General features: G+C 39.1%; 1 protein-coding gene across 1 annotated transcript in view; it reads left to right on the forward strand.

Moving 5' to 3' along the window:
* The window catches only part of SVEP1 (sushi, von Willebrand factor type A, EGF and pentraxin domain containing 1), a 186,549-nt gene that overhangs the window by 104,189 nt on the left and 58,934 nt on the right, over nt 1-23,426 (forward strand). The window contains exons 7-24 of the mRNA XM_009328996.1: nt 2,801-2,998; nt 5,443-5,561; nt 6,989-7,118; nt 7,789-7,896; nt 8,131-8,262; nt 9,655-9,849; nt 10,935-11,056; nt 13,051-13,159; nt 15,099-15,287; nt 15,614-15,847; nt 16,363-16,524; nt 17,274-17,435; nt 18,279-18,440; nt 19,046-19,140; nt 20,327-20,423; nt 20,631-20,744; nt 21,680-21,793; nt 22,687-22,888. Coding sequence (XP_009327271.1) covers nt 2,801-2,998; nt 5,443-5,561; nt 6,989-7,118; nt 7,789-7,896; nt 8,131-8,262; nt 9,655-9,849; nt 10,935-11,056; nt 13,051-13,159; nt 15,099-15,287; nt 15,614-15,847; nt 16,363-16,524; nt 17,274-17,435; nt 18,279-18,440; nt 19,046-19,140; nt 20,327-20,423; nt 20,631-20,744; nt 21,680-21,793; nt 22,687-22,888 — 2,644 coding nt within the window. The remainder of the gene's footprint in view (nt 1-2,800; nt 2,999-5,442; nt 5,562-6,988; nt 7,119-7,788; nt 7,897-8,130; nt 8,263-9,654; nt 9,850-10,934; nt 11,057-13,050; nt 13,160-15,098; nt 15,288-15,613; nt 15,848-16,362; nt 16,525-17,273; nt 17,436-18,278; nt 18,441-19,045; nt 19,141-20,326; nt 20,424-20,630; nt 20,745-21,679; nt 21,794-22,686; nt 22,889-23,426) is intronic.

Here is a 23,426-nt window from a genome sequence, read left to right on the forward strand (position 1 = left end):
GTATCATCTGGTACATAAAAGACACCAGAAATCCTGCTGTAATCAGGCATTTGTAATTGATGATTTATTCATTTCCTACCCTTCTGCTAGAAAAATGAAGTGGAACTGGGTTCGGTCTCTTACCTTGAAACAGATTTCTTGGACCTTGGGGTACACTTCTAGCTCTTTTTCTGAATGCTTTTCAGTTTGAGTGTGCATCACTGCAAAGTTTACCATATTTAAAAGTTAGCTCACTGAGACTGTACTACAGCCATCTGTAACCATAACTGACAACTGTACCATAACATAGCCTGGATTGTTTACAGTCACTTCTGTGAGGTCTGTTGTCATATGCATCTTTTTCCAAGAGACTGGAAGTTAATGCAAGTTTGGCTATTACATATGTTTTAAACTTTTATATTTTTCATGAAAGATGCTGTTAGAATGAGTTACTTTTGAGTAGGTTACATATATTATAGGTGGCTTACAAATAAAATATCTGCTGAAAAGGGAAGCTTTGTCATTTGTCCAATTTGAAAAAAAAAATTCACAGTCATGTTCTTGTGTTTCCTTCCCCACTGGCGAAAGATTAATATCCAGCACGTTAAAATTAATGAGTTTTGCAAGATACTGTTCTTGCTTTGTTCAAGGTTTAGTGGAGAAAGGTAAAAATACAGATGGCATCCAGTGTGTTGATGCCACCTAGTGTTGAAAGAATACTACTCCACACTTCTGATTGCAGCTGGCCAATTCTTTCCCTGAGACATTGTGTTTGCAAAGGGGTTGAAGGAAAGAGCCAGGATTTGCTTGGTAATCTTTTCTTTTGCTGCAATATTGAAGTTCCTCTTGATGTTAAGAATTATAATACAGTGTTGTGGTTCATAACAGGCAATTGCAGATGAAAGCATATTCTGTCTCTCCTTAGAAGTACTTTTTTCCTCTCTATTAATTATTCCCTATTCATATGACTAATATCATGGATATCACGCTGCTCCTCATGAAGTCCAGAATTCCTGGGTCAGCTTGATCAAATTCTGGAATTGAGCACAGATAAAAAAGCCAAACAACACTATTACAGGTTTTTTCCTGGTAAAAACCTGTCCCACTTAGAAGAGATTCCTTCGGGCTAGATATACCAAAGGTTATCCTGAATGTTTGTCAGAAGTTTCAGGATTGTGGTCAACTAGGATTTTGCTAGTATAGTTGGAAGTGTTTCAGCCAGGAGGGCTCTTACTGCTTCCCGAAGAGCTGCAGGTTTCTCTGATTTTCAGGCTTACACCTTTCACAGCCTTTCATCTACTTGTTCTCTGAGTACTATACACTTAATGTTTTTAGCTTGTCTTTTCAAACATTGTTTTTTCAAATTTCTGATCTTTCTGCTATTTGTCAGTTACTTTCCTGTGGTGAGCAAACAAAAGTTAGGGTTTGAGGTTTTTTTCCTGATGGAGTTGTTTTACATTGCATAGCCAACAGTGCCTGTCTGAAGTGAACAAATGTGTTAACATTTGTGATCTTTGCATCCTGTTGAAATGAAGTGCAGTCAATTGCTTGGACTTTAAACACGATTTCAGCATTGAGAGTTTAAAGGGCAGGAAATACTTAGAACGCTTAGACTCTTAAATGTTGTTTCATGCAGAAGAGACAGTTTTCAGTTATTTGCTGCATATTTTGAGAGAGGAAAGGGATATGAAGCATTCTGAATGTGAATCACTTCTGTGTCATTAAACCATTGCTAAGAGATGAACAGAACTTTTCCTTCTGTAGCTGGGTTGGGTTGTTCTTTGTGTGCCCTTTGTGTAAAGACCTGTCTGTTTTCTTCACTGGCTAGCTAAAGAGTTACAAGTCTTCTCCTTGGCTATAAATAATGAAGCATTTTTCTTGTGTGTTTGTCTGTTTTCTGTTGTAAGAAACACTACTGAAAGTCTACGAACTGCATTCATGGGATACACCTTTTTGCTCTGTTTGGTAATGCCTCCATATTTGAAGTAAAAATAACATTCCTTGCCTCACATGGTAAAAACAACAGCTCAAAAATGAAACAAAGCTTTTGTGACAATTGAACCTGTTTACGCATGTTGTGATTCTTGGAAGTTTACTCTTTGATGCAAATGGTCTTTAGAATTTGTAGTGAATTCTAGTAATAAAATAGCTCAAAACTTAATTTTAAGCCTTTAAGCAACCATCAGCCCTTCCTGACTTTACACAGAAGGTCAGCTGCCACTTATGGTCACCCTAAGTCTTTGCATCTGGGTTTGAACACAGTCAAGACCAAGACCAATTTCATTCCATTTAGAATGCAGTAGGCAAAATCACATGCCATGTCCCTAACCTACAGTGAGCTCATGGCAGGGTGTCCTTTTTCTTCTCTCATTCTTATTTCAAGAGACAGTGTAAAAGCTGTAGAAGGCAACAGATATATTGCCTCTCTCCTGCTATGAAGGTCTGGTTTCCATAGAAGGCAAGGGAATGCAGCTACAGAGCAACCATGAAAGGTGAAGTTGTAAAGAAAAAAAAATACAACAAAGAGAGAGTAAGATATAGTGGAGCTGCATGAAAAATACCATGTTTCTGTCCCAGTGAAAAGCATGAGCAAGAAAATAGAAGACCTGATATTCTGGGTGCTGTTTACTTCAGTCAGCACTGGAGTACAAAGCTTCAGCAGGTCTTACTGTTTTGATGCACTCATAGCACATGGAGTATCTTTAAAAGTCTGTGTATTTTGTGTTCCCTCTGAGTTGCCATGTGACTTTATTTGCAGATTTTTTTTAATCTATACTTCGTGTATGTCAGTTAAAAGACATGTCTTACTGGTGTCTTGTAGAAATGCGTTGCCCCATCCTCCAGAAACCAGCAGGTGTAACAGTTCTTCCTCCCAGATGTGGGCTGGAGCCTGCTGTTTCTGGGACTGTGTGCAAGCTGAGTTGTCCCCAAGGATTCATCTTGTCTGGAGCTAAAGAAGAACTAAGGTGCATTTCATTTGGGAGATGGAGTGCAAACATCCAGGAGGCTCTGTGTAAAGGTAGAGACCAGCACAAAATCATTTCTGTGTACACATGTGTGGAGGATTGAAGGGAAGCACACAGCAAATAACTGAGTGAGGACAGGTTTGAACTGGGGAAAGCATGATTTAAACAGTCTGTAAGAAGTGTTGCCTGCACCGTTACAGCTTGGCTGCCAGATTTACTTGTAGTTTGTAATAAAAATATGGAGTTCAGAGGTTGCTTCAGTGCCATCTTATAGTGCTCATCATCAATTGTCTCTCCTGGGATCCATCTCATAAGTCTGTTGTTGGGAAGCTGCCTGCTAAAAGGCCTGATGTGCAGGTAAATTTGAAATTTCAAAGTAGAAGTGAAAGCTCTTAGCTGAAAGATGGTCAAAGTGGAACCCACACTCATAGTAAAACAATGATAATAATACTGGTTTAGCACACATTTATGTAAGCCCTGTGGTCGGAGCAAATATGTAAACGCTGTGTAAACCCTGACTGATAGAATATAGAGGGGTGGTTAATTTCCATTGTCTTCGAACAGACTATGGCTGTTGACATGCCCTGAGCAACAGTGCACAAGATTTAAGGCCAAGATTGGCTGACACAAGTACACAGAGTATAAAGATCGGCAGAAGATGGTTATGTGCATCCGAGTATCGTTCTGCCATGTTTACCCACCTCTTCTGGAAATGTTAGGTTATTTATTCCCTTACACACATGCACACTGAGTTGGAAGGAGTTTGGCTTTGGATTATAGAAGGATACAAGCAAAAGTGCAGTTTGTCTGGGAATATGCTGTTTACCTCTTGATGAACTATTGTGCTCCTAGAACTAATGCTTCTACCCCAAACTGGGGCTCTCGCCAGCCACTGGGTGAAAAGAACAGTACAGAAAACAGTTATGGCAGTCATCATGCCAGGTCACTACAGAAACTGAATTGGGAACTTTTTTCTCTGTAATGGCCAGGAAGATTTTATTCCTCTCTTTAAACATATTATTTCCCACTCTGTGATGTACCATATTGTTTTTCTGAATCTTTTGTGTAAACCTGTGCCAAACCACAGTTTTTAATATTTGGTGGGATCCCAGCACAAGGCCAGAAGCTGAAGTGTTTGGATCAAGATAAAGCAGCATGGCTTGGGTTCAAGCTTTTAGATATTACCAGTGCATAAAACCCTAAAATAAGAGGCACCAAGAAACTCTGAAGGTTATTCTTCCGTAGTAAAAATGAGCAGTTGCATTTCAGTTGCTTTCATTCTTATTATTGTCTCTCTCTATTTTGCTGCCAACATATTTGGCCAGTTCAAAATAGCCATTTTCTTTCTGACTTATTTATTAGTCTTTTTATAGAATTTCACTTTTAAATGGAATTTGCCCCAGCCTGAAGGCTGTGGTCAGGGGAGTGTGAACCATAACTGGTAGTTATTTAAAAGAGTGCCTTTCTAATAAAATTTTCATCAGAATGAGTTCAGAGGAAGGCAAAATCACTTGTATTTATTGCTTTGCACTCTTAATTACAGAGGTTTAATTGCCTGAGTTATGTCTTTACTGGAACTATTTAGTAATAAAAATGTAAGTCATATGAGTTTTGAGTTGTTTTAAAGCCTCCTGGGCATAGATGAGTTCAGAGCTGAATGCGTCCTTGTCTCATGAGTCTAGAGACCATTTATCAAACAGCACTGCAGCAATAAAATAACCTGACCACAAATGTTTTGGGAGGCCCTGTGCCAGGGAAATGAAGAAGTAGTTTTAAGTTTGTCAGACAAACTTGAGGCTTAAATGTTGGTGGTGATTGTTACCCATATTGTACCACCAGTCCTTTGAAACCATCCAGCATTGTCACATAGGTCACGAGAAGACTCCATTTGTCCTACCTAATACCTTATAGCAGGAGTTTATTAAGGAACATTTCCAGGAGCTGGTGCCAGAGATCTTGCCATTGTTTCTTTCAAGTTGGTTTTACACCATGCTCCAGGGAATTTGAGAGTCACTATTGTCTTGTTCGTAGTACCAATATCATGTCACAAATACTTTTTTTTTTAATCACTGATTATCAGAATCAAGGGTTTTCATCTGTATGTGTCATGTGTAGGCAGTGAGAGGATAGAGAAGCCATTCCTTCTTAATGAGTATATGTGTGTAATGAATGGATGAATAATAAGAGAAACAAAATCATTCTGTCTTACTTATTCCTTGTTTTATGGTTGCATGTAGAAACCAGCATCTCATTGTGCTCAGTGATGTACAAAAATACAGCAAAAAATAGTCCCTTCCCCAGGAGAATTTAATGTTTATGTATGAGCCTGTAGGCAAAAATTAAAAAGGGGCAGAGACAGGAAGTTTGCAAAAATATGTGCATTTATATTCCAGGCAACACAAAAAACAGTGGTTATAACAAGTTGCAGTCTAACCATTAGAGAGGTTTTATTTCTATAATCCCACATATAAAACTAGTTTGTCTTTTTCTGGATCAGATATTGAAGCTCCTCAGATCCGCTGTCCAGAAAATATTGAGGCTGAGACTCTGGAACATCATAACTCTGCTAATATCAGCTGGCAGATACCAACAGCTGAGGATAACTCTGGAGATGAGGCAAGTTAAAATTTATACATTTGACTGGAGGCAGTCTTTCTATAGCTAGCTATTTCAAATTAATTTTATGATCCAGTAGAATTTCTTTCTTCTGATAAGCAGGAGTAGAAGAAAAATCTGCTGAAAAGTTTGTATCTTGAGAATTCAGCATTTTCTGTCTTGGTTAGGATTATGAAGTTGCAGCACACTCTGCATGGTGTTTAAGTGCATAAAATCTCATATGGTTAATTTATGTGGTCAAAAGCAAGAATGTGCCCTTGTTTATAAGATGAAGACAGCTGCTTTAAAAATGAGCTCTTAGAACGTGAAGAAGTTTATTAAACTCTTCTCAGAAGGAAGTAAACCAGTTCATTAATCTAAAAGGCTAACAAGAACATACTGTGATAAGTAAAAACTCATTTCAGCTTCCCAAGTGAGAAAGAAAAATCTCATTTTCCTGTATGATGCAAGGTTCAGATGTGGGCCTTTGGCTACTATTGAGTATCAGAGGTCTGGAAATGGAGTTGCAAGGAAAACTTGCTCCAGAGCCGTTTCACAGAGTAACATTTTCTACAGACTCAGGCATAATCAAGATACAGCAACTGAATGGTTTATCATGAGTCAGCAGAGGAACAGTGACTCTGTGTGTGCTTTTAATTTGCTGCAAACACAGGAGTTTTTTGCACTTGGAAACTGTGAGCTATCCCAGTAAAAGAGGTTTAAGTCACACAGCCATGATCAGATACTGTAGCTCTGCTGACACAGGGTCATTCATTGAACTGTAGAAACCAAGTGCCTTTGCTCTTAGTTGTAGCTGGTTTGACAAAGCCACGGTTGTCAGACAAACTGCTTTGTTCACATGAAACCAGTTATTTTAGAGAGAAGTTCCTTAAGGTGGTTCTAACCCATATGAAAGAGCCGTAGACAGCATGTAAGTGTCTTTTACTCCAAAGGTAGCGTTCCTTTGCTATGCCAGAATGTTTCGAAGCATCTGTGGGCTATTGACTCATAAACATATGTAGAATAAAGCTGGATATAAGTATTTATAGCCCACAACTGTCTGCTCCACTCATGTCCCAGGTCTGCTGCCCTTGCAGCTGGAGAGCTGAACTGCAGACAAAGCAGGTTCTGAGCTGGTGCAGTGTGTGTTCAGTGCAATGAGGCAAATGAGTCAGTCTTGAGTTTTCTTAATGCACAGTGCTGTAAATTGCAGCAGGTCAGGGTCCGAATCCTGACTGAGTAAATCCCTGTTGCTACAAAGAAGGCAGTCTTGAGAAGGGGAGCAGAGCATGCTGTTGCAAAGTCCGCCCTCATTACTTGGCTATTTGCATTAAGAATGAGTAGGCTTGACATTGAAGGATACTATTTTGTGGTCATTTCTTGAAACACGAGTGTTGTGATTACTAACCAGCTTTGTTTTTTAAATAACAAGTGTTTTCCTATAACAGGTCTCAGTTCACGTTACCCCAGCTTTTGTACCACCATTTCTTCTCCCAATTGGTGAAGTTGCCATTACTTACACAGCGGCTGATAAGTCAGGCAATGAGGCAAGCTGTACATTCAGTGTCAAGGTTATTGGTAAGTGCTGATAAAAATCAGTGGGGAGGAGTCTGTCATGGTTGAAACCTTCTAATTTTGTGCAGAAGGAGACTGTGAGTCATTGTGGCCTTTATGTGTGCAGGTATAAGCCCAGGAGTAGTATCATCTCTGTAAATGCTTTGCTGATCTTGGGTCACAGCGTGCATAGTGTGCAGTCATTGCTCCCAGATGATCAGTTTGGGTTGTGTTTTGTTCTGTTGTTCATTCTGAATATTAAGATTTCTCCTCACACTGGTAGATTAAATGCTTTATTGTGTTGTCACTTACTGCCTTCATCATATATATCTTTTTTTTTCCTTCTTGAAAGACTCCAACAAAATTTCCAAGGTTCTTGCACATTGCTGATGCAAATCATTGTTCAGGTATTTCTGTCAGACAGTTGTGTTATTCAGCAGTCCTGTTAAACAAGGTTTGCTCTGTAGAAAGCAAACAGAATGCAGAAACCATGAGTTCAGCGGATGAATTAGTCTTGTCCATTGCCTCAGCATCTACCACTTGCAGCACCTTACAAGTGTGCACCTAACTTTGTTGTATCTTCTGATGTGAACTTAAAACTCCTGTTTACCTGACCTCTTCTGATTATAGATTTCATTTGAGTGTGCCAGCAATTCAGTAAGCTAATATCATGCCATCCCTTCAAATTCTGCAGATACGGAACCTCCTGTAATTGACAGATGCAGATCTCCACCACCCATGCAAGCAGTAGAGAATGAGTACCCAGCGACATGGGAAGAACCACAATTTTCAGACAATTCAGGTGAGATAGTGCACCCTAAAACATGCATGCAGCAGTGGAAGGCTAAGGAGCTCCAACCTGTTCACCCTTGATCCCTTGGAGCTTAGGATTTTTTGAGGGGTTTTTTACTTATTTATTTTTAAGAACACATAATTTGAAAGACGTGCTGCCATTTCCTTCTCCATTTGTCAAGGTTGGGTGTGAGCAACCCTCTTTTATTTACTGATGATTTAGGTTCTCTTTTAACTCTTCTAGGTGCTTCACTGACTGTCACTAGGAGTCATGCACCTGGAGATCTCTTTCCCAAAGGAGAGACAACAGTTCAATACACAGCCATGGATCCCTCTGGCAATAACAGGACATGTGAGATCCACATTGTCATCAAAGGTTTGTTGTCTTAATCTTCTGGTCAAGAGTGTAAGGCATTGCTTTAACTGAATATCATAAAGGATGCAATGCTACTCCACTTTTTCATTTAGTCTCCGCTTTTTCTTTTAGTTATTCCCATTTTATATTGGAGTAACTTGAAGGCAGTCAGGCTATTTGCTAGTACCAACGAATAAATTGTCTAAGACTGAAGCAGCACAGCAGTGAATTTGGTCCTATAAATTCAAATTAGGTGTAAAAGCACTGACATTGTGATTCATTAAGCAGTAAAACTTACAGTAATGGATCCATTTTTTTCTTAGTGACAGATACCATGTGAAATGAATTAATAGGTGTTACTGAAGTCTTACTTCAAATCTGCAGTTAAAAAGGAAAACTTGATGGAAATATTTCTGTAATCACCTACAAATACTGTAGCAGACACTAGAACACTCTTTAGATTTTAGAAGCTGTCTGTACCTATAGATACACTGATGTATTTGTGTTTATTGCATAGACACCTTTTCCCCACGGTTCACTTTCTTCTTTAAAGGCCAAACAATAATTTGGTAGATAAAGTATTAAGGATGAAAATTCTACTTCATCTCTGCTCTCTAGTGCTTATGTCTCAGTTGGACATCTGTATAAAAAAATCTGTTAATGAAGAGAGAATTTAAAATCATGCAGACTGGAATTTTGGTTATAGCTTTTAGAAAAGGTAAGTTGCAAATGGATGTGCTAATTTCTGATTTGCTGTAAATCTTAACAAGAACAAGACAGTGCTTAGAATTGGCATTATTTCAAGTTCTATGCCACGCCAGACTTTTTGTGGTTCAGTGTTTGTGACATAATGTTTTCAGACATTCACAATCTCCTTCACAATTGGCCTGTAAAATAAATCATAACTGAGGTTTTACAGTCAGTCCCTCCTAAGATGATTCTGACAAGTCCATGTGTTGTTGCAATAGTGCAGAATGGATAATGTTTAGTTTCAGAATTCAAGATGTAATATAGTTTACTAGAATTCATTGTATGAAAGTTCATGTAAAAATTTAGATTAATGTTTTGTGCTGTTTTAGTAAGTACATGCTTGAGCATGCACCTTTGCAGAAGCAGTACAGAAGGGTTTGGGTCTTGCATTTCTGAGGTTTTTTTGATTTCTCATATGTATCACGAATTTTTTTAAGTCTTCACATTTCTGGATTCCAAATTCCAGTGGCAGCGTTTGAGAATAATTTAGCAGTAGCTTGATCCTGCTTTTATGGAAGTAACAAATAATTCTTCCACAGACTGCAACAGAGGCAGGATCAGGTTGATACTAGGTACTTTTGGAAATCCTATCAGTGCTGTTTTTCTGTGTGCTTACTTACTTCACCACATTCATCAATACATAAATCCTTGTATTTCTCATAGGTTCTCCCTGTGAAATCTCCTTTGAGCCTGTGAATGGTGATTTTACATGCACATCAGATGAAGCAGGAGTTAATTGCACATTGCACTGTGCAGAGGGTTATAGCTTTTCAGAAGGATCAAGTGAAAACTACTATTGTGCATATGAGGATGGTGTCTGGAAGCCACCTTACTCTCCAGAATGGCCTGGCTGCTCTTGTAAGTCACATTGTTACTAAAATGAATCTGCAACTCATCAAACAATATGTTTAATGAGGAAGTAAATGAAAATATTTTAGAAATTATGACTTCTATTTAATGAGAACAGATCTTCTCTGCCCTCTGCCTCCAAATTGTTACTAATATTGTAAAAGAATGCCTGGAATTCCCTAAATGTGTTGTTTCAGAAGCTGTCTAAAACACAAAAATAGCAGAGAATTTGAATCCTGGGAATCACTAAATAGCAAAGATGGCAAAGTAGACAAGGTCTGTCATTATTTTGAATTGGTATTTGAAACAGTTTGTTTACAAACACTAACAGTGTCTTTTCAATAGGAATTTCAACAGCATTTGCAACTTACTGATCCAAATGCACAGTGCATGTTGTACTTGCATATTTACTTATCACCAAATCAGAAGTGTTTATGTATTTCTTTGAGATGGACACATGCAAAACTTCAGCTGTGGAATTTCCCAGCTTTGGTGACACGCTAATAATAAACCTATTAGGGCTACATATGAAACCAGTCTTGGCACCATGTTGCATCCACTTCCATCAGGGTGGATTTCTTGGTTTCAGCAAACGAGAGCAGTGTTTCAGCTATGAGCAAATGAGAGTTATGTTTCAGAGCTAGCTATCAATTCAAAGTTCGTAACTTGGACACTTAGGAACTTTGATGTGCTTAAATTCTGGATGAGAATTTTTCATATTTAGCCTAGCAGCATTAGTAATAGGACTTAATATTCATTGCTTCTCTCTCAGTAAAAAGTAAGTACGGAATTTAGTTGACAGCTCACAGGTTTCTTGCATTAAGAAAATGCTGAAATAAATAAATGACAGACCTTTTTTTAAAGTCTTTTAGCTTTCCCAATAGATTTGATGCCTGCCAAAGGGTCATAGTCAACTCACTGGCTGAGGTATGAGTGATCCATTTTCATGTATACAGCACTGGGAATTTAGGTTGCTGATTTAAAGACAATGCTTCTTAGCTTAGTGTATTCCAGTTTTAGCCTGAATAATCTTGCTTTTAGCTCTGAAACTCTTGCACTGACCAGTAAAAACTCATTTCTCCAACATTTTTCAGTAAATCGTTTTGCAAACCATGGGTTCAAATCCTTTGAGATGCTCTACAAAGCAACACGATGTGATGACAACAATCTTCTCAATAGCTTTACTGATGCATTCCAGAGTGTGCTTGGTAAAATGGTAGGTTAGTAAATACTCCTTCCTTTTACATACTTTTTAAAAAACATACCGCGTTGTTACTTTTCCCAGCTAATTTCATACAACAAAAATACAACAGAAACCTGTAAATGAAATTGGTGCTTTTTCAAAAGATGACAAGTCTCCTTTAAAAATAAAGATGATTCACTGGCATTTTAATGTCATTCAGTTCAGTCTTCAATGCAGAGTTACATAGGACAGAATTTATAGAAGTATCCAAGTAGCTTAGGGACCTGACACTCATAGATTTTCAGTAGGCTTCCAAAGAGAGCCTGTGCAGTTCTGAAAACCCCAGTCAATTGTCCTCTAACCTCAGTGTTGTTTTTGAAAGTTGGATGTGATTATAAAATACATGTATTTTATATAGTATAGGTATATATCCATACAATATAAATGAATATACATGTATACAAATAGATAAATTCCACGTTTGGTGCCTAAGTCCAGGCACTTAAATCCAGTACTAGTGATTTAAATAATTTGCTCAGGTTTCTTGACTTTCTGAGTTCTAACTCTTATCATTAAGAACTGCATGGCACTGAATTTGAAGGGGTAGCATGTTCCTTCTCTGCCGTGTCTCTTGCTTTCCACTTCAGTATCACTATCTCCCCTCTTAACCCATGAGTCTGTCCTCAGCTGCCAAGCAGAAGCAGCAGGACTTTGAGTTGTGGTCTCAGGAGTGGATGTCCAGGCCTAGTGTGATAGCATTGTGCCAAAAGACAACACCGGGCATTTACAGATTTTTTGCAGGACAAGGCCCATATGCTAAAAGCTTCTCTACTAACTAAAAAGCATTATTAGCCCATACAGTTAATGGACGAACTCCTGCAACTTTGGAATACATGTCAGTAGCCCTTGTCAAATGGCTGAGAACTTACATAACACTTAAGGCGGTCTCTGACATTTGCACCTAAATATCTGTTACTTTCTTGCCTTGCTTCAGGTTTGTTCTCTTCCAGTAGCGAAATCTTGGATGGTTTTATTTCTGTTCCTTTCCCCTAGGAGCCAGCTACCACCAGGTTCCAGTGCTTAGGCTGTTAGCATCAGCAAGCAAAAGATAATAAGGAAAAAATGCTTAGTGACCTGCCCAAGCAATTACATCAAAATGCAACAACCTGGGAAAACAGTCAAAAAGGCTGTTTCGAATATGCCTATTCCTATTCCCAAGAATTTGAAATTCTAACAGAGATCTGAAAAGGGGGGAGGAATCAGCAGGAGCCATCTCTCCAATGAAAATTGACATGGAAAAAGCAAAGCAATTCCAAAACACGACCTCAAGCCCAACTTGCTTGAAACCTTTCTGGAAAAAGCAAGAAATACAGATTTTATCAAAAATCATGCATTCATCTATTCTTACCTAATCTCCATTGCTTTTGTGGAGAGAAGAAATCGACAATACCAGAAAGGTTTCTGTCGAGTTTTCTGGTCTGTGGTTTCTGTCCTTCTCAGATGATTTCCCCTGTCCTCTGAGGTCTCTTGGTGGAATGCATGAGTCCCTTTCCATGGGTAGGGAGATGTGGATATGAAGAAATAAGGTTTGAAAGTTAGAAACAAAGTGACAGCATTGTTGTCAGCCTGACAGAATTACAAGTTACGTAGCTGAAAAAACCACAGATGTTTTCAAACATGTGAGCTATGCTGTCATCTTCAGCAGGGAGAAAGAAGCCTGAACTTATTTCTGTATTTTGGGATTTCACATGCAAGAGTGGCTAACTGAATGGACATCTTCTCTTATAAAAAAGATCTTCTCTAACAAAGAACTTGTATGCCTACAAGTTGCCCTCTTATTTCCCAACTGTATCAATAGAACATACTTCTTTTCAGTAGACCTTGCCAGGGTTATAAGAGCCATGGAAGCGGAAATCTAGTGTCACTGGCAGGACCAGTGCTTTACATTGCAACTAGAAGTTTTTGTAAGTCGGGAGAGGGGCCTATGTGGTTTTATTTTTTAATATTATTCTTCTTTATATTGGAAGGTCCCATCATTCTGTAACGATGTTGATGATATTGACTGCAGATTGGAAGATCAGACGCAGAAACATTGTTTGGAATATAATTACGATTACGAAAATGGATTTGCCATTGGTAATTATTGATTGCATAGATTCTTAGCCATCCAGGTTTAACACGGCATAATTCCTTTTGTTCTGAAGTACACAATGTGTTGTGTGAGGTATTTTTTAAAAATAACTATAGACCTCTTAAGATAGTAAGCAATTACATAATAGGTTTTATAACAATATTATGGAACTGTTCGCTGTCTGGTTTCTATACTGCTTCCTATATAGTGTAGAGGAAAAGTTTACTGAGATGCCTCATGATGGGGAGGGGGAAAAAAAGCACACACACACACAGAGTCCTACAAACCTGCTTGGCTAGCCTGGAAGAAAGCAACTTTTTAAAAACATACAGTTTCAAACCAAAATACTGAAAAAGTACAACAGATGGTTCTGGAGATGGTTAAGAAAAGGAGGAGCATCCTTGATGCTGCTTCAGATCAGCACAGAACAGTCACAGTGTAAAGCTATATAAGCTTAAGTTTACCCATTAGCTGCGAAATGATTTCCTGTATGCAAGGATTTTGGAGGATGACTGTAGCTGTATGAGAGTGAAAGCTGTGACAGTCCTAGTGAGTGTTCCCATTTTGCTCTATGCCAAGTAAGTTGTCATTTTCAGTCCATTTTCGAACAGGTTAGTGTCCATGTTGTACTGCTGTTCTTGGCATTTCTGAGTCCCATGGGGGTGCTCAGAGGAGAAGGGCTAAAACCAGATAACTTACATGACCTATCTTAGCCAGGAGACATTTTGGCAGATCAACATTAGGACATGTACTCTGTCATAGGACTGTGGGTCTTTTACAGGTTTATAGTGGAGTTACTTGGTAGAGTTTCCTGCTTATTGTCACCTTTGAGACACGCTTCACTGAGTTTGAGAGCACATTTGTTTGTAATCGGGGGGTGGGGGGACAGCGGGGAGCTGAGTGTTCACTTTGCAGTTGTCGTCAGGATAAGGATGAATATTGATGACAGCTGGAGCTAACTTGTAAAGGCACTTGGAGGAAACAGTGTTGAGGACATGGGATGTAGGGTCCTATTCTCTTCTGGTTCACGTCAACTTCTTACCAGAATAACCTTGTTGCTATTTTTCTGGAGTTTCTCATGATTTTACACTGGGGAGGCAGGAGAGGAGAACTCTCCCCAGGTCGTAAGAGGCAGCAGTTTAGAAAATTAGTTGTGGAATACTCACACAGTATTAACTGCAAAGCTGTGGGGGGTTAACTTGTCCTAGTTTCCTCTGTAAATTAACATAATCTAGGTAATTGGCAGAATTTTTTTATATCTTCATGTCTTTAAAAGAAGAGCTAGATCAATGAAATAGACCATGCACCTCTAGATTTAGTTATTATGAAAAGGTAGGTTAGGTACAGAAACAATTGTTTAATTGTTTCTGATTGAAAGTGTGTTATGGGTGAAGGACATTATACAGCGTGTGGATTTGACTCACTGTGTGTAACAGGAAATGCCTGTCTAGGGGGAATAAACGCATAAGGTAATGCTACCAGCATTTTCTGAGAGGGCAGACAATGGTAGAACTATTCAGGAGTTTTGAGAAGAAGATGCAATGGAGACATGTGGTATAGACCATGCTGTCTGTAATTGAGCAGAAAGAGAGAGCAAAATGGAACTGTTTAAGAAGATGTTGCTGGCAGGTGAGGGTCCGTGCAAGACAGGGGAAGAGAAAGAATTGTAACCTGTAACTTTTATAGAGTATTTCTTTAAAGCTTTGGCTAACTGCACAAGATTCAGGATCTCTAGGATACTAGTTAAGAGTGAAACTGTTTTTTCCTTTTTCTGTAGTCAGAATGTTGGAACAATAGGCACTTGTGCAGAGACAAAGCCAGCGCACATCATCTGGAGCTTCAAACACACCCCATTGTATGGGCAATGTATTTTAGAAATAAGTACAGGCACTTGTTTTCCACATGATGTTGCTTCTCTTTTGGTTCTTTCTTAATGCCTCACAGGACCTGCTGGCTGGGGGACAGCAAACCAGCTGGATTATTCCTATGATGATTTTGTTGAAGCAGTGCAAGAAGAAGACTTATCCAAGCATCTCTCTACCTCTGTAAAGGCAGCACCTGCTCGAGTCAAAAGGCATAAGCTGAATGTTCCAATGACAGACCACAAAATCAAGTTAATATTTAACATCACGGGTGAGAGAAGTCAAAATATCGTCCTTCTCCTATTCCTTCTTTTTAAAAAACATGTTTGTAATACATTCAGTAAAACTTAGCCTTTAGTTCACAAAGCCTGCTGGAGATGCAGATGGCAGTTTTCTGGAGACAGTCATAGCCCCATTTCATCACAGACTTTCTGCTTGAGGGAAAGATCACAGCCTCATGTTCACAGAGAGCATTGTGCACATGGCCTGCTTTCCACTGGCAAGCTTGAGCGTTGCACTCTTGATATACTCCAGAGTACACTGGAAGTGCTGACTGTAAAATCTATGTGCTTTTTGTGTTTTCTGTTTATATCCCAGCTAGCGTGCCACTGCCTGATGAAAGGAATGATACATTGGAACTGGAAAACCAGCGACGGCTCCTTAAAACTCTGGAGACGATCACGAACAGGCTGAATAGGACTCTCAATAAGGAACCCATGTATTCTTTCCAGTTTGCATCCGAACTCATTGTAGCTGACAGCAACTCACTGGAGACTGAGAAGGCCTTTCTTTTCTGCAGGCCTGGTTCTGTGCTGAGGGGGAGAATGTGTGGTAAGCCAGATGACTTGCTCCTTACATGTATTTAGAATCCTTTTGGAAAGCAAGGTTTTAGAGGATGTTTGCAGAGGGTTATGGTTTGACACAGTCCAGTGCTTGTGGTCTCTCAGAAAAATAAACTGCAAAAATGCTTTGTGCAGTTTGACTTCCAGAGGATGTTTATGTTCCTAACCAAGGCCTGCAGAAAAAGGATGCATTTGTACCCAGGATTCCACTCCCATGGGGAAATCAGGCATATCCACACTTGGTGATACACAGAAAAACAGTGCTTGGTATGCAGTCTTTTAACCCTATTAGTCTTGTGGGTGATGTGTAGCTAAGATAGGGAATTGGATTCAATTTCCTGTGCGTAGTGAGATCTTTGCAGTGTTCCAGAGAGATACGCCATTTACTGAGGAACAGAGTCGCATTTCACATAAACAGGGTTTGACTAAATGGGAACTCCAGAGGCAAGACAAGTATGTATGATTGAGCATTCTGAGGGGAACCTTATGTTTCCAACGTTACAGTCAACTGCCCTTTGGGTACCTATTACTCCCTGGAGCATCATACCTGTGAAAGCTGCTGGACTGGATCCTACCAAGATGAGGAAGGGCAGCTGGAATGCAAAAGTTGTCCATCTGGTAGCTATACTGAGTATCTACACTCTAGGAGCATCTCTGAATGCAAAGGTGAGAACTTGGTCTTCTTTAGACAGCCACTTCTGAATGCCTGGTGACATTGTTTTGGTCCCCGTTGCAGTAGTATTGGAATGAGGTTATCCTGTGAAATGAGGAGCAGTCCTAACTGCCCCTTGACGCATATGTAAAGAGAAAAATCCAGGTTTTCACCACTGCTGTGGCATGCAGGATGCCTGGGCAGATGTTTTAGGAAGAGCTGGCTTTTGAAGCTTTATTTCATTTCTATCTTCATTCTGTGAGATTGTGAGCCCATTTTGTGGGGACTAATAATTTAAAATAATGGCATTCTTGTCCTTGCCAGCCCCTCTCCATCCTACCGTGATCAAAAGTGAAATGCCTGCATCCTACACTACAGTGCTCTGGCATTGAGCACCTCAGCACCACTATCTCTTTGTGACTTGTTCTGAAAAAGAAGTTGCTTGTCTTATTTCCTGTTTATTGTCTTATCATTAATTTTGTTGATTAAAAATGAGTAACTGAATTGCAGTAAGTCATCTGTGAAGCTGATTGGAAGAGAATTAACTGGTTAATAATTCACAAATGAACTATCAGTAACTTACCACAATTCCTTTTTTTTTTTTTTTCGCTCTTTGTACTCATGAAGTCCTTCAGAGTAGAGTAAGCTCTAGAAGTAAAAGTCCCTGTGACATGTATTGTGATTTCAGCATTATTTTCAGAGGTTAGGAGCCATGTTTCCTGTTGAACATTGCTTAATATTTATGAATTCTTCTGCCTTACAGCTCAGTGCAAGCAGGGAACATATTCACCGAATGGTCTTGAGACCTGTGAAACATGTCCACTTGGCACATATCAGCCAGCATTTGGATCCAGGAATTGCATCTCTTGCCCAGAAAATACATCAACGGTAAAAAGAGGCGCAGTGGATGTCTCAGCTTGTGGAGGTTTGTAACAAAAGGAGCTATGAAATTTTTTAATCTAAATTCTAAAAATTTCTAAATGTTGTTTAAACATCAGGTAATGTAATCCAATTCATCTGCCTGAGATTGAATTCCACTTCAGGTTAAGTGTGAACCAAGCAGCATTTCCCAGCAAAATGATAGGTGATTTCCTGGTACCCTGATTATTTCAAATGCCCTCCTTCTGATCTCCAAGATGGATTCTTATCTAAAGATGAACAAAATGAGATATCTGATGGGTTCTTACATGAAAATAAAACCTTCTTCCGTACGAAAGAGAAAGGGAATGACAGGATGTTTGTCACTATTATCTCCAGAACAGCTTCCACATCTTCTGTACAAAAATACTGAATTTTAACACAGTTTGTTCCATAATGTTTTTCAAGAAATTGTCCTCAACGGTCTTTGGGAAGCTTTGCCAGAAAGATTCCCAGGGGAAATAGTCTGCAGGAATTAATGGTGCAAAATAGACTTGTCTTTTGTCCTTACTCCTTCTTGAAGGAAAAAACAAACAAACAAACAAAAAACAGGTGTGAGAGATAAAAGGGAAAGGAAGTTGCATTTGAAAGCTGTCCCCAGAGCAGCAAAAGAAATAGATAGAAATACTTCCCAGATATTTCTGTAGTCCTTTGAGAACAACATGTCACCTAACAGCACAATTTAAATAAGCATCTCCGAGAGTTGTGAATTCCTGGCAGGTTTTGCCCTATTCCTTTAAGTTTGAGAAGGGACTGTGAGGGGAGAAGAGAAAATGACCAGAAAGAGGTGGGTGGAGGTAGGGTGGGGGTGCAAGTGATCACTCAAAAATATGTCCGATTTTTCTTGCAGTACCATGTCTTGCAGGCGAGTTCTCTCGTACAGGTTTGACACCTTGCTACCCTTGTCCCAGAGACTACTATCAACCAGACCCGGGAAAGTCCTACTGCTTATCTTGTCCCTTTTATGGAACAACAACTGTCATTGGTGCCAGATCCATCACAGATTGTTCAAGTAAGCCGAATTATCTCTGCTGGAGAAAGTGAATAAAGGGAACATCTAAAGGATGGCCAGCAGTAGTCTTAACAGAAAACATCCCACTTACTCTCATAACAAATGCAGACCTTCCATTTCAACCAGTGAAGTTCACAGCTGGTTTTGCCTACTGGTGTTGCCTCTGTGTTATGTAGAAGGAGTGACTGTGTGATACATACCAAGGCTAAATGACAGTATACATACACAGACTGTGTATATACACACACACATTGCATATGTATACTATATATACACACTATAGAGAGAGTTTTTTATGTATATACAGATATATATACAAATATTTATATGCATGTATGTGGGTGTGTGTAAGTACAAAATATATTTTATATGTGCACGCACTTATATATGTGTTTTAGAAATGTGTGTGCTTACAAACACGTATTTGTGTAAAATATATATAAAATACTATGTGGTTACTGCGAAGTTTGCTTTTTATTCGCACAAATTCACTCTTTTCAGCATCTCTTTAGATGCATTACTAACATGCAATTATTATGCCCTCAGGGAATAGGGACCTTGCCATAGAGTATTATTAAGAGCACTTTCATTTCTTTCCTCTTTAGGTTTTGGCTCTACTTTTTCAGCAGCTGAGGAAAGTGTAATGATGGTACCAGCCTCTCCAGAAAATATCAGCAAACAGTACAAAGTCAGCAGTCAGGCAAGGACAAGATATATTTTCCAGTGTTCTCTCAAATGAAAGAAAGAGTGCCTTATGCAGCAGTAAGGCCTTTTTAAGGTCTTTTTAAATGTAATTGTTATGCTGACTATATTTCCTGAAGAGATGACAGTGATGGTCATGAGGGGTACACTCAAACTCTCTTTGTAATCGTAGAAGAACTTTTGCTGAACAAAGGAGGCTGCATCAGCTATTGGCAGTCTTAAATTCTGGACTTGAAGCCTTCACCTGATCTATGAAATATTTATCACACTTAGAAAAGAAATGTAAACTCCATGGACAAGGTTCAGCCAATCTATAAAAAGTAGATTGACTGCACTCAGTCATCTGATGTCTTCCATATGCTGAATTCCAGAAAATGCTACCAGGCATCTAAGTCCCAGTTGTGAAATCTTTGTTTTACTTATTGCAACATAGGTACACTTGAGAGGAGGCAAGCAGAGCTCATTCTGCTGTGAGTAGCCCCTTTGAAATACAGGCAAGTCCTCATGTGATAGAAACTGCTCCAGTGACAATGTTTGCTAGAGATGCCGCCTTACCCCTACCATCTCCCCCCCCGAGTCTGTAGCTCTGACAAGACTGCTTTGTTTGTATTTAAAGTTAGGATATTGTGTGAACAGGAGCGAAGTTGACTGATGATAAATTTGGCCTGAACCATTATATAACATATAGATAGGTGACAAACTGATCTCCTATGGTTTTAGCTGAGCACTTACTCAAGGGCTTTGCTGAATTCAGGTTTGCTACGTTAGAAAAAAATAACACCACACAGTGAAGTTCCCCACCAGTTCACCTGATGACCAGTAGCGAAGTGATTAGCCAATGTAAAAGGATGCAAAGTGGAGAATTCTCATATAAAAGATAGCATAATATAAAATGTCACCTGTGAATCATAGTTAAGAAAGTTCTAAGGGAATAACTGCGATGATCATATTTTGCTGAGTAGAAGGTCATTTTAAAATAATTCAGATTCCTGGTGTTTTTCTCTAGAAAAAAGAATGGTTGGTGTGCTGAGGAGGCAAAGAGGAAAAACTAGAAGTTAATGCCAGTGACTTTTTTTTCCCCAGCTTTCCACAGTGACTATAGGGTGTGCAGTTTAAAATTAGAATATTTTGTTCCACCTATATTTCCACCTTTACTGTAATTGTATCATTCTTACCTCTGGCAGGTCTTTCATGAGTGTTTCCTGGAACCGTGCCACAACAATGGGACATGCAAACAGTTGGGAAGTGGATATATTTGCATATGCCCACTTGGATATACAGGTAAAAAATTGAGAAGCAGGTGGAGGAGCTAACATGTCTCCATGCCCTTAACATGAGCAAGCATAAAGGAGCAAAACATTTCAGTGCAAGAGTATAGCCTAACTAATTGGAATATCCATCACAAATTTAGCATACATAAGTATTAAGAAGTCATGACTTCTATGTTGCTGAACAACTTCAAATTTTGTCTGTTATTTTGCATTCTAGGCTTGAAATGTGAAACAGAAGTTGATGAGTGTAAATCATCTCCTTGTCACAACAATGGAAAGTGTAAAGACGGCATTGGGACCTTTGTTTGCCATTGTCAACCAGGCTATTCAGGTAATCTGTTTCACTTCATAGCTCTTCTTCAGACAGGCATTGTTTCTGTGCCAAGTAGATAACACAAAAGACAAGGGCTATATAATTCCATATCCGTGGAATTATAACAGGAACGCAATCTGATCTACAGGTTAGAGTAAGGTTCTACTGTATGTGAGTAAGTTTTGAAATGAAAGGATGAGCATTCAGGGACAGGCTGTGTGCATGTTTGTGCATGTATGCTTCTGTTGTGTGACATTTCTGGTCTGAAAGAAAAAAAAAAGGAATGAAGTTTAGGGAATTAGTAAATACTCGCAGGGAAAATGCTTGTGAGACTGAATGTGGCCTGACTAGACAAAGCAATTATGCAGTTACTTTACTGCAGTCTTACGAGTAAGTGAGTGGGCTTTTTCTTATCTTTTTTCCTCAGTCTTTTTAACTCTCATATGCATGCATGTTGAAGGTGCTGAAGTCTGTGGGGAAACTGACATGCTTGAGTACTTTGCCAAAACAGCACCTGATTTCTAAATATTGAAATTAACTATTGAGGAGATAATTTTGTGTGATTAAAAAAAAGGCCTGGTGTTTTCCACCAGAAATGGTCTCCCTCATTTTTCATGTTTATGGCTTGGTGTTTTCCACCAGAAATGGTGTCCCTCATTTTTCATGTTTATGGCTATACATTTATTAACAGCAACACTTGCTGGATATTTTTTAAACTTTACAAAGGCAAACCATGGACTTTCACATCTTTCACATCCCAGCATCTAAATAACACAGATGATCTCTGTAGATGTTTGCAGTAGTGCAGTCAAACATGGAACTTCATCATCTGATCTCCGTAGCCTTTTGTTACACAAGCAGTATGGTGCTGTTCTGCCTTCCACATTAAGTCACTGCAGCATGCAGACCTTGAATATGTCTTGATCATGCCGTGTAACCCTTGCTGTTTGAAGGTCTCTTCTGTGAGGAAGACATAAATGAATGTAGCTCCAGTCCGTGTTTGAATGGAGCCCACTGTGTTGATGGCAAGAATGGTTACCGCTGCACTTGTGCAAAAGGATTCACAGGTACACTTTTTTCTGTTTAAGTCGGCCTTTACTCTTTCTGACCAAAAAAGATGTCTTCCTACCCTGTCCAAAGTATTTCAATCTCATTGCTATATATTACATGTATTATATGGTGATATGGATGTACTAGATACCCTACGTCCATGTAATCTCTCCGAGTCCCTGTAGTGTAAGTGTGGCTTCAGAAGGACTTACTAAGTGATTGGTCTTCTGTTCCTAATTTTGCCATGAACTCACTGGAGGAAACAATAAGGACATTCACATGGGTGCAAATAGTTATTTTTAATTATTTTTTAAAAAGAAAAATATTATAACAGTAGACAAGATGGTCTATATTAAAATTAGCCCCCATCCCCATACTCAGCTTCCTACTGCTGTCACAGGTTTCTGTAACAGCTAGGCATATCTGTTGGTTATCACGTTGCCAAAGAGCTCCACTATAAAATCACATGCAGTTTCTTCATTCTTCGATGCTTGTAACATAAAGCCTCTTTCACACCAGAAATCAGTCATGTGTTTCTGGCCTTCATGTCTCTCCTTAGAGTTAAGGTTCCACCTAACCTAATTGTCTTTTGTAGCAGCTTTTCATTAGTTGCTCAGAATAGTTTCTCAGGTGATTTCCTGATTCAGCCCAAATGACTCGCATAATGGGCAGTATTCGTTTAAGTTCCCCACAGTTTGCTGAGTGTTAATTTCTACAACCACAAAGATGGTTCCTGTAATTCTTCTATGACCACTTAACCTCAGTTAATAGAGTAAATCCAAAACCTGCATGGCTACTCTGGTGTTTGCCAGAAGATCGACAACAGTCCTTAAAAAACAGAGATGGGTTAGTAATCTTCTTTCTTAGGTTAATTTAAAGCGGAGCTGTGACTTTGTTCTTTTCTTCTCAGGTGCTCACTGTGAAACGGAGGTCAATGAATGCCTTTCAAACCCGTGTCTTAATAGGGCTATTTGTGAAGATGGAGTTGGCAGTTTCTTCTGCAAGTGCCTCCCAGGTTTTACTGGTGTCTTGTGTGAAAGAAACATCGATGAGTGTCTCAGCAGACCCTGTAGGAATGGAGCTACGTGCAGAGATGGTATCAACAGCTTCAGGTGAAAAACAGATGATTGATGTAATACAATGTGGAAAGTTAGATATGTTGTGGTGCTTCAGCCTTCTTAGATTTCAGCAAGGCGTTTGGCCGCCTGATCTAATATAAATGGTCCCCGTAAGCACTCTAAAGGAGATTTTAAAGGCAAGAAAATAAATCCTAGTGTCCTCACTCTTAAAAAATTCCAAGGTAGACAGCAAAGAAAATATGCAGGGTTTGAATTGTAAGCATGGTAGGACTGTATGGTTTTAATATTGATCTTCCAAAAGAAATCCACTTTCCCAAGCTTCAAGGGCTTGTCTTGCTTTCCACTAGAAGAATAGGTCATGACCAGTTATGTACCTGATAATATTACATTCCTGTAGCCTGCAAGACAGGGATAGCTGTACATATTAAGAATACAGAGATTAAAATACAAACACCAGTGGAATCTTCCAAATATTTCTTTTTATGTTTTAGGGTATCTGAACTCAGATCAGAAGTTACAAATGCCAATAGCAGTGTCATATCCTAGATCACTGTAGAGATAGAGATGGACC

The sequence above is a fragment of the Pygoscelis adeliae genome, unplaced genomic scaffold, assembly GCF_000699105.1.
Source record: "Pygoscelis adeliae isolate BGI_AS28 unplaced genomic scaffold, ASM69910v1 Scaffold127, whole genome shotgun sequence".
Lineage (NCBI taxonomy): Eukaryota > Metazoa > Chordata > Aves > Sphenisciformes > Spheniscidae > Pygoscelis > Pygoscelis adeliae.